Below are 16,447 nucleotides of genomic sequence, written 5' to 3' on the forward strand. Positions count from 1 at the left end.
GAGTATAAAGATATTAAACATGTAATTTGAACTAGTGCTTCTATAGATTCTTATAATCTAATATATTCGTTAAAAAATAAATACTAATATGGTAATTAATAAATTATTATCTCAATCAATACTTAGTTAAATAAAATTAAAAAATATATCACATAATTAAAATAAATAATCTATCTCTCCTATAAAGAACTAATTGATGGCAGTATTAACTAGCTATAATATCACTTAATAAAACATTATTGTCTTGGCTCGACGTTAACCATTAAGTACCCATCGACATCATCCATTTCTTGGCAGTAAAACTTGGCACCGATCGCAAATTCTCCCCTTCTCGTGGGAGTAAACTTGAATTGGCCTGAAATAACAAATTTATTTAATCGCTGTGTTGATTACAAGAAACAAGTTAATGCTTACTCTGAGCTTTCTCCCCTGGTAGAACATTTTTAACTTTCAGTTTAAGCTTCCCTTTAATTCCTGGCCCTTCAACTGTAAATTCTCCTTTTTTAATTGGTATGGGTAGAGGGTTTTCCACTTCAATGTCGGCCGTGGTTTCTCTCGATTCAACTGCATTTTGATGCAGGTATATTTTGACGTCTGGTTTGCGAACCCTTTTGAAAAATGACAGATGTATTAATACAATTTTGGCGAGTCAAGATAATTCTGTACTAACCTGAAATCATCTTGGGCGAAGTACTCGTACTTTGTGTCAAGTACCGATGCCAAACATGATATGTTAAAACCACACTGATCGATTAATTTATTCATATATTCCTCGTAGGTAACAGCTAGCTTAACTTCCTGGATAGAACTAGGCTGCACTGATATAGTGAAATTATGTTTCTTCACCATTTCCCCTACTTTCCCGGTGTAAGTTACTACGTGAACCCGAAGAATAACTGAGACAGTGTATGGTCTGGTTGAAGAACGGTTCTCCATTTCCAAAGTCACGTCGAATGGTTGTCCAACTTTCACGTCGTCCAGTAACTTAAATTGAAACCGAATATCATTGAAGTCTTCGTTTAGGTAATATCTGAAACAGTAATAAATTTAAATGTAAAAGAGTATTTGAGGACGAACTATACTCGGCGACTTGACGACCATTGAAACATTATTTTTATAACAAGGTCAACGTAATATATTGGGTGCTTGCAGGTGTACTGTTTAGCGTTATCTATTGGTGAAAATGTAAAGTATAAATGTAAAACAACCTCACTTATTACATTTGATGCATAAAATATCAGATTTCCATTTAATATTACTGAGTTCTTCAATATATACCGACTGTTCAGGATGTCAGACAGATCAATTATAAATATTGTTAAATGTGTTTATAAAATTATTATGACGGAATTTTGGGTCTCTCTGTTGACTTTCTGATCTATGTGACTATTAGTTTCAAGAAAAAGTGAATGACAAGGGATACTGTATAGTTTCAGAGTGGATGTGGCATACCCGCCACCTTAAATAGGACGAACCAAGAGGTATTCACATTATATTCACAACTAGTCATTAGTCAAGTTTATCAAATAAGATCAATCCGTATGATCGAAGATATTTCCGATATTTTATAGTGTAGCATCGTATTGTAACAGTATACATAAGTAATATAAGTAATCAAGACACAGTTTTCTTTTACTATAAGAAAGATGCCCAAGAACTAATTGTTGTCAGTTTCGTGAATCACTGACATCTTTAACAACAACTTATTTTAACTCTATTGATAAAAATAATAAGTAATTAAACTAGTAACAGCGATTAACAAACGCCAAGTTATTCAATGCAAGAGTTGTGAAGGATACAGTGTTGCAGCTCGAGTGGAAAGTTCTACAGCACCCAGTGTATGTAACAGATATATCACCTTGTGATTACCACTTCTTCAAATCATCGTTTGGTAGGCACACTACTATTCAGGAAAAGCTGTAGAAAGTAATGGATTTTTTTAAAATTAATTTGTATTGTAATTTTTAAAATACCTTTTAAGGTTTAAGTATAATCAGAATAAATAAATAAATCAATCAGATGTAACAAGAGGCTAAGGTGAGAATTTCCTGACCTGTTGAGTGCATTTCGTTAAATTGATAAAATTTAATATCACATGCTCAAACAATTATTTGTTATAGATTGACAAAACCCTAAGGAAATTCATACGAAGTTAAAAAATGTTCACAGGGACTTCGCCGAATCACATTTACTGAATGCCTGTCAATACAAAATGTATAAACGATTTCTATAACAATTTCTTAATCATTTTAGAGTGTTTAGGATGCGAATGAGGAGCAAAAGAAGAATCGCAGGCAACTTTATTGACCAGCTTAATGCCAATTGGCTTGAAGAAGAAATAAATCTTTTACTAGGATAACGTACCTAACACTAGTCTCCTGATTTGGTTTCCTCAGACTTCTATTTGTTCCAAATGTTGAAAGCTGTTGCTGGGAACCGTTTCGCATACAACAAAAAATTTTAATATTTGTAAAGTCTTCCAGACTCTTATTTTTGGAGAAGAATATTGATGTAAGTGAAATGTTGAAGCGTTGAAGTTAAAGGAAATTATATTGAAAAACAAAATCATTTAATGGAAAATCGTAATATTTCATTGTCAAAACGAGAACTTTTCGCTCTACCCTCATAAAGTCTTTTACTTAATGTACTAATACAGCTTGTTAACGCTTTATATTTCCATTAAAAGCTTGCAAGTGGTAATATAAGTATCATCATGATGGAGTATGAACATTTATCTTTTGATCAGTAATATAAAACTAGTATAGTATAGATTTAGTCAAAATCATTAGAGCCAAATCTATGATATCACTAGATACTTTCAGACGAACTGCTACATGTCATAAAACTTATTTCATTTCCAAATATTTTTATAAATAACTAAAAAATTTCGTGCGCCAATAAACAAAATAAATATAAAATAAAATGGCGAATATAACCGAGCATTTGACAGTTAGCTTACTATATTTCGTAACGGCCCAAATTTTTTTACAAAATGATCTTCATACTTGTAAATATTATGCATATACATGTAATGACAATGTGCATAGTTTTGATTAATATAATAAAATATAAGAATAAAATTAATACCTTGAAAACATGCTAGGGGTTTGTTGAAGCGCCTTTAACATCGTCGTTCTTTCTTCGTTAGAATTTTCTGCGTACTTATACGAATCCGTGATATCCTCTCGGCCAAAGCCGCCAGCGGCTTTCGTAGATATGAATTTACCAACTGCAAACGTATCTTTACTTAATAGTTTCAGAGGTTGTGATGGACCGTTATACCTCCAGTGTAACTAAAATTAATTTTAATTTGTTATTACTTTTATAGGAAGTTGTTTCTAAATTATTCTTACTCTATCAGCGTTTACTTCAGAGAATACAAAATTACAGTCATGTGGTTTCAGTACCTCTCCATTTTTCACAGCGACAACTGGAGCTGGACCGCATCTATAAATAGTGTGATATTATTTAATAAAAATCGATAGTAAAACATAATAGAATATTAATTTTACCTATACATATCCTCGCTGAGCTCTTGAGGTGTAGTATCGATAACTTGCCATCCACTGTATTCCAATCCCAAGTCTGGACGTGCTATCCAAACTTCATTCCATACATGGAAATTCCATATCGAGTCAGAATTCATATTATTTATTGCAACACCTTCATCATCCGTGAAATAATCGATCGTTAGGGAGTTTTGAGTGTCATGAGCTGATGAAAAGTTGGTGATTGTTCTGGTGGGTAAACCAAGAGCTCTGCAAACTATATACAAATTATTTAATACACTGTAGAATAAATACATCTATTCTATAGTTATATATTAATATAATGGATTGAACGAAAATAAATTCTTCAACTGTTGAAGAAAAATATTTTTTGAAAAATCCGAAATCAAATTTTAACTAAACTTCGCGAATTACTGACAGTGAAATCAGAAAAAAAAAATCAGAACGAATATATAGAAAACAAAAACAAAAAGATATTATGTGGTGGTCACATTTTGAATATGAACTTTGAATTAAATGACCTTACTAATCACTATTAGATACTACCTTCCTCTTATTAGTAGATGAAACTTACTTGACGTTAAAACACCAGCAAAGACCCAGCATTGACCATATCTGACAGGTTTCTTCTTCCGGTAGTAACTCTGAATAATTTCCATGCTACCCATCCATTGCGTTGGAGCAGTTCCACCGGAGAAATCTGACGACCAATTACCAACTAAAACTCCCTCGTCATCTTGTGCATTTACTGCGGCTGAAAGTGCCCGAGTGATTTTCACGGGATCAGATCTAAAAGACATCAGTTTCTAAATTATTTCTTGCTACATCAAAAAATATTTTATGCAAAAGTTTTAGTTATGTTGTTGTAATTTTGCTAAAAAGAACTAACATCACAATATAGCTTAGTATAAATAATAAAACTTAAACTTACGAAATTACAAGACAAAGTCAACTAATAAGTGAAGAGTTATAATGGTTTAGGTCGAAAAGTTTCCGTACCAAAATTGATTGTTATTATGTTGGATATTCCCTTCTAGGCAATATTTTTCAATAACTTCTCATAAAGAATAGTACTAAATGCAAATTTGAGTTACAAAAAAAAATTATTAATAATGTAATTAAATAGATTCAGAAAAAAATTGATAAATGATGATGAGTTTTAAAATCTTGATAGATTTTATAAACAAATACTAAACAATTTTATCTCATTTAAACTTCTCAATTATGTTACGACAATCAGTATTTAATTCTAGTAATATTTAATTGCTGTACCTAAGAGTACCCTTGACTTTTCCAATAACACGAACCAAGTACATTGCACAGTCCAGAATGTCCTCTTCGAAATGATCGTATTTCCAAATCGTTGGTTGAATTCTGTTATATGTTCCTCTGTAAATGATGCCCACGTCGTTCATTACCGATTCTTCTCTCCATAATTCAGACTCCATGTAACACTGATCTTGTGTACACCTAAAATATTAATGATTTATGTAAATAAATAATGTAATCTCTATTTTTATGCACAAAATAATGGTCCTGTAATTAGTGTTATTGATTTTTTCGGTACGTACATGTGCCCAAAATGTTATTTTCGGTATTCTTGTTCGATCACATGTGTTCGTCGTTCGATTATTTTTGTTCTTCGATGTGAAGAAAATGGGTATCGAAGCCCATCAAATATATTTAGAAAGATTGCTCCGCCATATATCAATTGTCGATATTGGATACATGCCTGGAAGTAACCCAAACTTTCAACAACAACTTAAAATCTCTAAAAACTTTCAGACAGTGGCGAAATGGTGCCAGAGCTAAAGTATTTGAAGTGCTCCCCTTGTTACGAAACTATCGCACACATCGCTTTCAAGAAACACTCCCACAAATTATATGGAATATTTGCGAAGAAAATAGTGAATGCAACTTTGTTTTCCCATACATAGTGCTCACAACCTACTGCAAAGCAAACTATGCTTACATTATAAACGTTTCTTCATCAGGACAATGATTTAATCAAAATGTCTAAAATAGCAATTGATCACATGCCATCTGGCAGCAAGTAATATCTTCATTAGTACTAACAAAACATGTACTGACGAGCATGCAAAGAGGTTTAGTTCGCTGACGATATTACCATTCTTATTGTCGCAGAAACTTTGCAAGATTAAAGAAGGTCGAGGAGACGAAGTTCACCAGGTCATCTATTGTAAAATTACATTAAAAATCACCTACCGTGGATAATAAAAATAAATATGAGTGATAGCAGTGACGGATATAATTTTGATAAGCTACAAAAATATGTCTGCTGATTTATATCTGAACGAATTTAAAACAATAATACATAGTTCTCATTGAATGGAATTCACTAAATTAGCTAAACCATATAACTAAATATATTATGCATCATTAAATTTATTTAATTTCAAAAATTTATATATCCTTAACACTACATCATGATTTTTTACTGACAGTTACTATATACCAATCATAAATTAGGACAATACATTAACAAATTGCCCTTTGTCTATTTAGAATAGCAAAATAACAATCGATCTACTAGAGTGAATAAAAATTTGATGAAAATGTTGTTTTTGTTTCACATCAAGTTTTCATTACTGAGGTTTTAAAAATTGTGTACGACTTATTGAACTAACAACTAATATAATCATTTATTTAACTGCCTTTATATAAAATATTTTGAAATAATTGACATTCGTCATTATGTAATTTTCAGCAAATTTCGTATGTTTACAGTTTCTAGATATGACCTGTATTGTTCAGTAATAATTCCATGAAATCTAAGTTTTATAATGTAAAACCGAGTTTTATATGTTTATATTTTCTCAATATTTTTTTCTTAAAGCACAGACAAAAGCATCTATTGTTCAAGGAAATCATAAATCGTTCCGAATATCCAGATATGCTTAGAATTTCATCTGGTAGTTCGATGTTTTAGACCTTTTAATTTTGGGTCCTTTATATTTTTTACCAAGGTTTGAATGATAATGTAAGGGATCTAGGCCGGACTATCGCCCCTTTACAATTGTAGATTTTGCCACATTACCATGAATATCTTAACGTATTCAAGGGAGGTTAAAACTCCATAAGAGTTCGTTTATGAAGACGCGACGCTCAGAGTCACTACCTTTCTCGTACTCAATTTATTTTACTGTATTTTGTGAAGCCCAAGCTGAGTTTTATCAAATGGTGAGTCTTTTCAGAGTGTTCCAGTTTTCTTTTTTTAAATCCCTTTTAATTTTTATTAATTCTCCATTTATGTTCTATTTATTACTTTATATTTATTAGTCTTCATTTGTTATACTCTATTTGTTATTCTACATTTATTATTTTCTATGTATTATTCTCTATTCATTGTCCTCTACTTGTTTATTTATTTATCCGATTATCGCTATATGTTTTATTTTAATTTAATATTCAAGACACGCCCCCACAAACTATATGAAATATTTGCGGGGAATATAGTGAGAATAATAACTTTATTATCCCATACCAAGCAAAAACCCAACTGTGAAGCGAACACTGGTTCAACTATATACGTTTCTTCATCAGAACAACGATTTAGTCAAAATATCTAAAATAGCAATGGATCCCATGCCATATGGCAGCAAGTAATATTGTTATTAGTACTAAGAAAACATCTGGTGATGAGCGTTCAAAGAGGTTTATTATTATTTTAGGTTATTGTGGGAGAAACTTTTCAAGATTAAAAAGGGTAGGAGACATTAAAGTTCACCAGGTCATCTATTGTAAAGTAAAATTAAAAATCACCTACCATGGATTAAATAAAATATAAATCCCTGTTTTCCAAGAGTAACTGTAGGCATCGTTTTCCATATATTTGGTATCAACATCCATGCGCCATTTGGCTACTATTGCATCCGGCGGTGTCAATACGTTGACTGTAAACACGTTGTCCTTTATAGCTTGTACCCATACGTTCCAAGGAAAGTTATCGTCCGGTGTTTTAAGCAGATTCACACTAACCATAGTTTTTGATCCGTGACTAGGTTTACCTTCATCTAAAAAACAAAGTTTGAACTATTAGACGTTGACATAATTTAATATTAAACCTTTCCTACCGTCAACGATAAATATAAAATAGACTCCGTCCCTTTTCTCATCGTAAGGTCTACTAAGCATAATATCCAGCTTAAACTGTTGTCCTCTTCTTACTACCAATTGTGGATTGTTCTCCCTCCTCATTAAGTCATATTTTGAGGTATTGTGATAATACCCGTTTTCTGTTATGCAAGGCTCTATTCCTTGTACCACTAAAATTGATTCTTTGTTGGTGTCGTCAGAGGTGAGATGAACTGGAACAAATATTATGAACAATGATTTATAACAAACACTTCCTATGTAACCCTAATAATATTAAAAGGTAATACAATTTTGATCTTCAAATATTTTAAATTAAGAATTAACAAAACAATAATGTTGGAAACTAATAACCATCATAATCTTTTGATATAAACGTATTTGTATTAATTTAGATTCAGTCGATAAGGAATGTAACCAATTAAATTATTACAAGACCATATGAACACCTATCATACACAATATTTATTAATTAATAAATTGTTTAGCCACCATTCGCTTTTAAAATAGCTGCAATTCTTGCGGAATAGATTCGTAGTCTGGATAATTTTCAAACATAAAAACATCCGCCAATTGCTGCAATGATGTTGGAGGTGGAAATATACTCCATATTCTCGTCTAAAACTACCTATAACTATTGAATGAGTTTGAGATCTGGCGATTGGATTGTATAGGGAAGACGTTTGATGAAATTCTCGTGCCCTGAAACCAAGACGAAACCTTCTTGGGTGTGTCTATGGATGCATTATCATCTCGGGATATGGCAGTGTTTGATAGCATATACTAGTCATAGTAAGAACATCATTATTACTGAAGAATTTCGAGATATTAATTTACAGTAATCTGGCCAATGATGAGTGAAAGCTGAATACCATGAAACTGTCGCCCAAATAAAAATTGAACCTGCACCACTGGCTTAAAATGATAGCTTTTCCGTTATTACTTGCATTTATTAATACACCTTATTAATCACTTCCTGAATATATTTTAAACTTTTGGTAAAGTATGGTTAAATTGCAGGTTAAAATAAAAAGCTACTTCATCATCAAGGTAGGGTAGTAAGTCCAAATAGTATATTTTGCTTGCTGTAAACTGCTATTCTACTGATCATAAAAATCTAAGGCAACACATGCAGTTGAAACGGCAATCTTTGTATCTCACGAAGATCCAATTATAACATACGACAAACCTCCAAGCAGAACAGTGATTGAAAACTTATTAAACGTATTAAACCTAATGAAACAAAGTCAGTTTTTAACTTTTTAACATTAAATAGGAGAACATGCCCACCAATAAGAAATTAATGTACAATATTACACTTAATGTTTTTTAGTTATATGGAATCCAACTATAAGGTACGTCTAGCAAACCTAATTTAGGTCCTTGCCAATAAGCTAAATATGAGTAATTGCAGTGAGGTGTGCAGAGTAAAACCTTTACTATCGTCCGATCTGACTAATGGCATTTATAGACTTTAGAGCAAGATTTTGAATTAGATATTTTACAGAATAGATCGCTTATTGGGCAGATTGTTGAACCACTAAGACTAAAATAAACTATAGCTTACAATAATTGTTTTTTTCTGAACTATTCTACATAATCTTTGGAACAGCACCATTTTTCGAGTAAATTGTTAATTAAGAATTTAATTTTGATAAACCACAAAAATATGTCTGCTGATTTATATCTAAATTAAATTGAAACAATAATTCATAGTTCCTATTGAATGGAAATAACTAAATTAGCTAAACCACATAACTAACTATATATTATGTTTCATTAAATTTATTTAGTTTCAGAAACTTATATATCGTTAACACTATATCATGATTTTTAGTGACATGTAGTATTATATTGGTTTCTGTTGTTAATTTAATTTGTTGTATATGTTACAAGCTAATGTTATTATTTTTGTACCGTTTTGGTTCAGCACCGACTTCAAAGTGATCTAGCTAAATTGTGTGTATATAGTAGAATATAAAATGCGTAGCAGTAGATAGGTTAAATAAGGTTTTTGTTTATTTTTATTCAGTTATTACGATTATGTTCATATTTTATTTTAAAACATTTTTTTTGTGTTAAAAATCAAAGTTTGATTATTTTTTAATTTTTAGTGAATTCTTTATTTCATTTTTAAAGTCGGTTCAATTTTTTTGTTAACAATATTTAATTTTTCTCCTTTTAGTGTTAGATATTGACTCAATAAATTTCTCAGTTATTTTATTAATTATTACAACGGGTAGGTCAAGTAAAGGTGCAACCTGTATGAGGAAGAATAGAAATAAAGAAACAATATCTAATATTTAATATTACAACCAAACTAGAGCAACAAAAATGTATTGCTATCTTCGGCAGTAGAACCCGCGAACTACGCGTGTTAGCTTAACCCTTCAATCACTACACCATATAAACAGTTGCCCGCAGTATTTCTACGGCTTTTCATATAATATGATTAGTGTTTAAAAATCAATCTGAACGACTTTTGCACTGAACGACTTCCGGTCTTCCGTTACATCAGTTCAGCAATAACATTATACACAAATATATCATTATTTAAAATAAAATATATATGAAAACATTGTACGTGCCTTTGAAATTTGAGGGTTTCCCTCACGTCCTCCATAATATCCTGACTTGGCCCCAATGGAACCATATCGGAAGTGCACGATTTCCAATTAAAAAGGAATTTTGAAAATGGGTTCATAATTGACGGGGATATCCGCTAACATATATTAAAAAATATATACTGTCAAACATAAAACCTCCTCCTTTTTTGAAGTCGGTTAATAAAATCATATGAAACGAAGTGTTAACATAGCGCCGGCCTAATTTTAACACTACTAATACATTGATATATATTCAAATTTCTTGGTATAAATACCTTATCAGGAAGTTACATATTTGCTTTGCCTATATTAGACCGCGAAATTAAAGTATTCAAGGAAACGGACAAGTCCGCTGAAAATTCCAGTAAAGTTCGATGATTAATAAAAACAAATAGGTCGATATGTATTCCTTAAACTGCGGTAATTCTGTTTCATAATCACAACAATAAGGTTCTTTTCAAATTCCATTGGTATATACGTTCGAGCGGCACGTGATTGTTTCCTTGTTGATATAACTAATTTCGTTGAAAAAATACTTGTTACTGATTTTTATGCATATGTCCGTTTGCAGATATCGCAACTTTTTGTAGGAAAGGACGCCTACACTCGTTATTATCATTTCGAATGTGTAATATTTCACACTGGGATTTTTCTTTGACAGTTGCATCATTTAATGTAAAATCATTGATATATTATATCTATTAATTGTAAAATTATAACGCGTATTTGTAGCACGTAGGCCATTAAAAATATTTCTCTGTTCCAGAAAAGTATATATGCATTATTGCATTCGAAAATTATTTTAAAGAAGGTTTAATGCTGTTGGTGGGAAGATAAAGAAGTGGAGGACATGATAAATCAATTGTGTTTGGGGAAAAATATATTTTCCAGGCAAATTGCCTCCGAACTTGTTAAGCAATAAATCATATATTTATTAAAAGTAACAGTGGTTGAGATTTAAGACCAGGTTTATATGGGAGAAATTTTATTGTTATTCAAACAACACAGCTGAAAAAATATATTGACGTTTAATTAATTAAAGTACGAATTGTTGGAATATCTACCTCGTTCTTCAATTATAGTTCTTTCTGATATCTGGCTGTTTTCATAAGTCAAGAATTATTTATATTAATGTAAATATTATTTAAATACAATTTTAGTGTTAGGTTTACAATATTCGTTTTAACTAATTGTATATCTCATTTTTCCTATGATTTAAAATTGTCCGAATATTAATTATATTATTTAATTATAATTAAAAAAGCAATTCTTTATAAATATTTTAAATAATGTAACCTTTAATTAATTGCTAAATATAATTAATTTTTCTACAAAAGTAGTATATATAAATGTAGATAATTTATTCTCTTTAAATATAAATTTTCATCATACTTTTGTAAAAAAAATAATAAAAATTTGAATAACTGCTGACAAATAACGATATAATTTATTAAAAAAATAGTATGTAGGAATATATTTAAATTATACTAATATTTATATTTATTTATAATAATGTTATGATAAACAATTTTTAATAATAATAACCATTGAATATAACTACATCAATTTCCTATATTGATTATAATTACTTATCTGAATAGTTGAATAGTTAAATATAGTCTAATTAATTGTAAAAAATAATGTTTATAAAAAATAGGATAAACAGGATATGTAATTAATAGCTATATGTACTACATATTTTTCTAAATATAATATGATTGAATTAATTAATAAAACTAATTTTAATTATTTATCTAAATAGATTGTGGTCTAATTATTTACAAAAAATAATGTTTTGTAAAAATATAGGATATATAATTAATTGCTAAATATAATCGATTTTGCTAAAAAAATAGTTACACATAACTGTATGATGGCTTTAATTATTTTTCTACACAAATTTTACGTTAACTACTGAAGATAATATAATACTTACGTTATTACCAAAAATATTATTAAAGTATAATTTTACGCAAGTATTTTACGTTTATTAAGGTAATAATAATTACGATTGAATATAATTGCATATCTTTAATACTTTTAATTATTTTTTAAAATAAATTATGATATAATTCATTGCCAAATATAAACTATTTTGTCAAAAAATCAATGTATATAAATATAGATAATTTATCCTACTTAATTATAATTTTTCATTATAAATGTATTATTAAGGAATAATTTTAATAATAATAACAGTAATTCTGTTAGATTTTAAATATATTACCAAATAAATTATGATTATTTGTTGAAAAATATATATTTAATTAAAAATAGTATATTTAAATAGAGAAAATTTTATTACTTTTATTAAAATTATATTTTCATTATAATTTCGTAAAAATATTTAAAAAAATAACAATTGATTCCTTATAATTATTAACTTGCATTAAAAAAAACAAATATATATATATATATATATATATATATAATAAAACAATGTAAAAGATATATTAAAAAAAAATTGTTACCTGCTGCTTCTAATGGTTTAGGTAACGGCCGTGTGGGCTTTAACTCCACCTCATCCTTAGAAGACGAACTTCCTCCAAAGCATGGACATCTGAACCATTTACCTAGTTTAGGTTTCATGATCTAGTATTTTTTCTTATCACTATCACACAATGAAAGAAATACACTGCAACGCCAAGCAATATAATATGGATCACAGAGCAACAATGGTGCGTATTTTATCTGAGCGCTCTATTAACAGGCTATACCACCAAGGATATACCCAGGGAATTTCCACCGGTTAGTAACGTAAGTAATTCTGAATAATATACATATATTGATAAAATATATGTTAAGCAATGGACTAAGAGATAATACCAATAAGGGAAGGTACCATAGTGTGTAAAAAACACATAACTGTATAAATAAAACATATAAAATATTCGTATTTACGAACCATAAAGAATAAAATAGAAATTGAATATTCTATTAATTTAATTATATATTATTAGAAAGTTTACATTACAATTATTATAAAGTTTACCTTTTTCGTTTAGCTTCTGATTTGACGTCTGGAAGAAAAGAAAGATCGTCCAATAGTAGTCTGATATCTTAGGATCTTTGCTCAATCTCTTTAGTATGCTGTGTGTATTATACACCATGGTTTCACGCACATATCTCAAATTTTCCACAAAGCAGCCGAGGTGGGAATGAATGTACTTTAAGGCAGCTTAATACTTGAAATGTTTTCACTATTCTCTTTGTTTAAAAAATTTCTAATTTGAAAATTTTAAAACAAAATTTCTCTGTGGTCTCCTAAAATTCAATACATCCTACTTTTTGAGGATTTGTCATGGTCGTGATAAATTGTAGATCAGGCATGAGCAGTGTAATGATTGGTCCGACGAAATTCACCTTTAGATTTGAGAGGCTGGAAACTTACCAAAAATACCAACAATTTATACAAATTGTACGACGTATTATTGCAAAAAAAACAGCAATAACGAGAATCAAACGCAAAATCACCCCCTTATAGTTGTGAAAGATACACTGTTCCAACACTCTTCTGAGTGAAATGTAAATAAAGACCAGTATAAGTATAAGGGTCCCTAATTTTGAGAATCTTATCTAATAAGAAATTTAATAGATAAAGACATTACAATTAGGTTAAAGAAAAATAACTAAGAACCATAATCTGGGCTATGCATTCTCACATATAGAAAAATAAAGTTAAACAAGAAATATGAGTTAGTTATGAAGAAATCTCTCAATATATCTTTAGGTCAAGGTCGTAAAATTGTTTATTTTAATTTATTTAGAAACCTAAAACGCATACCCATATATGGATATACGCTCATAGGATTTTAAGATACTCACATAAAGCAAAATGTTATTGAACCACTTGGTATTGGCCCATTCGATTCATTGAATTACATAGTTACCTGATTTTTTTTGCATTTTATTTATAAAGATAATTATGTTTGTATAAAAAGTTTCCTGTGATATTTATATTTCTGCAATATCCATTTTATTATATATATATATATATATATATATATATATATATACATAACATATACATAATATTTATTTATTAATAAGGTGTTCTAAAATTCCACATAACGGTACAATTTGAGGTTGTTGATGTCTGGCGATTGTGTTCCATACCAGGATGATATTTTGATGGTACTCAAAACGAATTAATTGAACTATGAATGTCAGCAATATGCTAGTCGTTGCAAGAACTTCATTGTAAAGTAGATCACGATATTCATTCGCAGAAATCTGGCCGGTAATTTAGCAGGCAGTTCGGATCGTAGGTTTTTTGGGATGATATTCTTTATATTTAATCCCGTTTCTGGGAAATAATATAAATTATGATTCATCGAATCATACCACATTCTTCTATTGACCAAACGTCCAGATTTTGTGATCGTTGTACCAATCCTTTCGCAGTTTAATGTTGGTTATAAAGGATTTCGCAATCGCAACCCTTCCATGAATGTTAGTTTTATGAAGCTCTCGCTGTACTATTTCTGACAAAAAAGTTTTACTCAAGTAAATGTTGAGTTCTGCTGTTAGTTTCGTCGCAGTAGTTTTACGTTGTGAAATCACAATCATTTTAATGTTTGTCGATGATGTTCTACTATGTTTTATATATTACTATCGTGGATATTTTCGTTGGTAAAATTCTAAACAATTCAGCTATTTTCGTCACAGGTCATCCTGCTAAACCAGCACCGTCGATTTTCCATCTTTAGATATGTAAGAGATCACACATTTCATTGATTGTTTATTTTAATCGTTTGACAATAAAGCGTATAACACACCAAAATATAAACTATAAGACTTGGCATGTAAAATGAGCAAAACATACGCATCGCATTATCTATACAGAAGTAGCGTCGAAAGGAAGTTATGAAGTCACGCAAGAAGTTAGGAAATATGAAATGGTTTAATACACAAATGCTATTATTTTATTTAAAAATGATTTTATTTTATGAAAAGAAGAGGCAACTTGTTTAATGGTGGTACAAAGAGATACTGAGAATGTAAGGATTTTCAGATGGGTGACACTAATAATTTTCGATTTTGTGCATACAAAAATTTACATTTTTATGTATATAGAATTGTTATTATGTAGTTTTCTATATACAGGAATGTTATTTTCAAACAAAACCTAAGTTTTTGTTAGAATATGATCATTGTTAATGAGATGAAACAGTTTTTTTTTTTATTAAAATAATGTCGTTCTCATAAACCCACTTTGACAATAATGACGGGCCGATATTTTTGTAGAAATAAACAAGATGTTTGGGAAGAATTAACAAAATTCTATATATTAAAATATGCGATATATGAAAAATAACATTGTTCAAATGTCAATCACCGCTTATCATGTTGACACTGTCCCAATAGTTTAACCTTCAAAAATGCTTAACCCTTCAAAATCTAGCTGAATTTCAAAGATAGTTTTACTGGGGTGACTATAATGGCATCGGTCGATTGCGGTTTATTAGCTATAAAAAAGCCCCATAGCATAGATGACGAGATCATGATGATGACCCTGTGTCATCAGAATATCGAAACGCACGCTATATGCACGTAGTAATCCATATCTTCCAACTTAAGTACAGACCAGTTAGACCGCCTGTTCAAAATCACGCAGTAACTTCTTATGGATAACTGGATAAACTGGGACTGGTGAGAATTAAATACCATGGAATGTACTGGCCTTTATTAATTTTTACATTTACCTAAACAAATATCATAAGTCCGGTAACAAGTAACATCCCATAACATAATGAACTTCTACAGAAATTCACCGGTGGAAACTATTCAGGCAATCGACGAATCCACAAAGAATTGCAGCTGTTTTAAAAACCAATGGTGATTCAACACCTTATTGATAAATAAATATTATGTATTTGTTATGTTTTTCCGGAATGTTTTTCCGTTTTTATATCAAAACATCCGTCAATTACTTCAAAGATGTGAACTTTAAACATTCTCTGCTCTAATTCCACATAACAGAACAATTTGAGGTTGTTGAGGTCTGTCCATTATGCTCTACACTAGGATACTTGATGATATTTTGATACTCCTCAAAGGAAGACTGGACTATGAATGACAGCAATATCCTATGTTGTGTGATCATAATCATTTTAATGTTCATCTGTCTCTGTCAGTTAACTTTCAGTGTCGCCTGACCTCTTCGTCGATGAAGTTTTACCATGTTTTGTGGCTACCGTGGATATTGTCGCTGGTAAA

At 30.0% G+C, this 16,447-nt stretch overlaps 1 protein-coding gene across 1 annotated transcript; it reads right to left on the reverse strand.

Annotated features, from left to right (window-relative positions):
- LOC143203107 (annulin) lies at nucleotides 1-12,893 on the reverse strand. The gene is made up of 11 exons (XM_076415240.1): nucleotides 12,700-12,893; nucleotides 7,604-7,837; nucleotides 7,297-7,543; nucleotides 4,782-4,979; nucleotides 4,084-4,298; nucleotides 3,513-3,765; nucleotides 3,354-3,447; nucleotides 3,088-3,293; nucleotides 671-1,030; nucleotides 415-608; nucleotides 1-355 (listed from the first exon to the last, which is right to left on the reverse strand). Exons 1-11 carry the CDS (start codon nucleotides 12,815-12,817, stop codon nucleotides 237-239), a joined length of 2,238 nt encoding a protein of 745 aa, XP_076271355.1. The 5' UTR covers nucleotides 12,818-12,893; the 3' UTR covers nucleotides 1-236.
- Nucleotides 12,894-16,447: the final 3,554 nt, after the last annotated feature.

The sequence above is a fragment of the Rhynchophorus ferrugineus genome, unplaced genomic scaffold, assembly GCF_030347505.1.
Source record: "Rhynchophorus ferrugineus isolate W39M unplaced genomic scaffold, kcgeb_rfMv2 rfM9, whole genome shotgun sequence".
Taxonomy (NCBI): Eukaryota; Metazoa; Arthropoda; class Insecta; order Coleoptera; family Curculionidae; genus Rhynchophorus; species Rhynchophorus ferrugineus.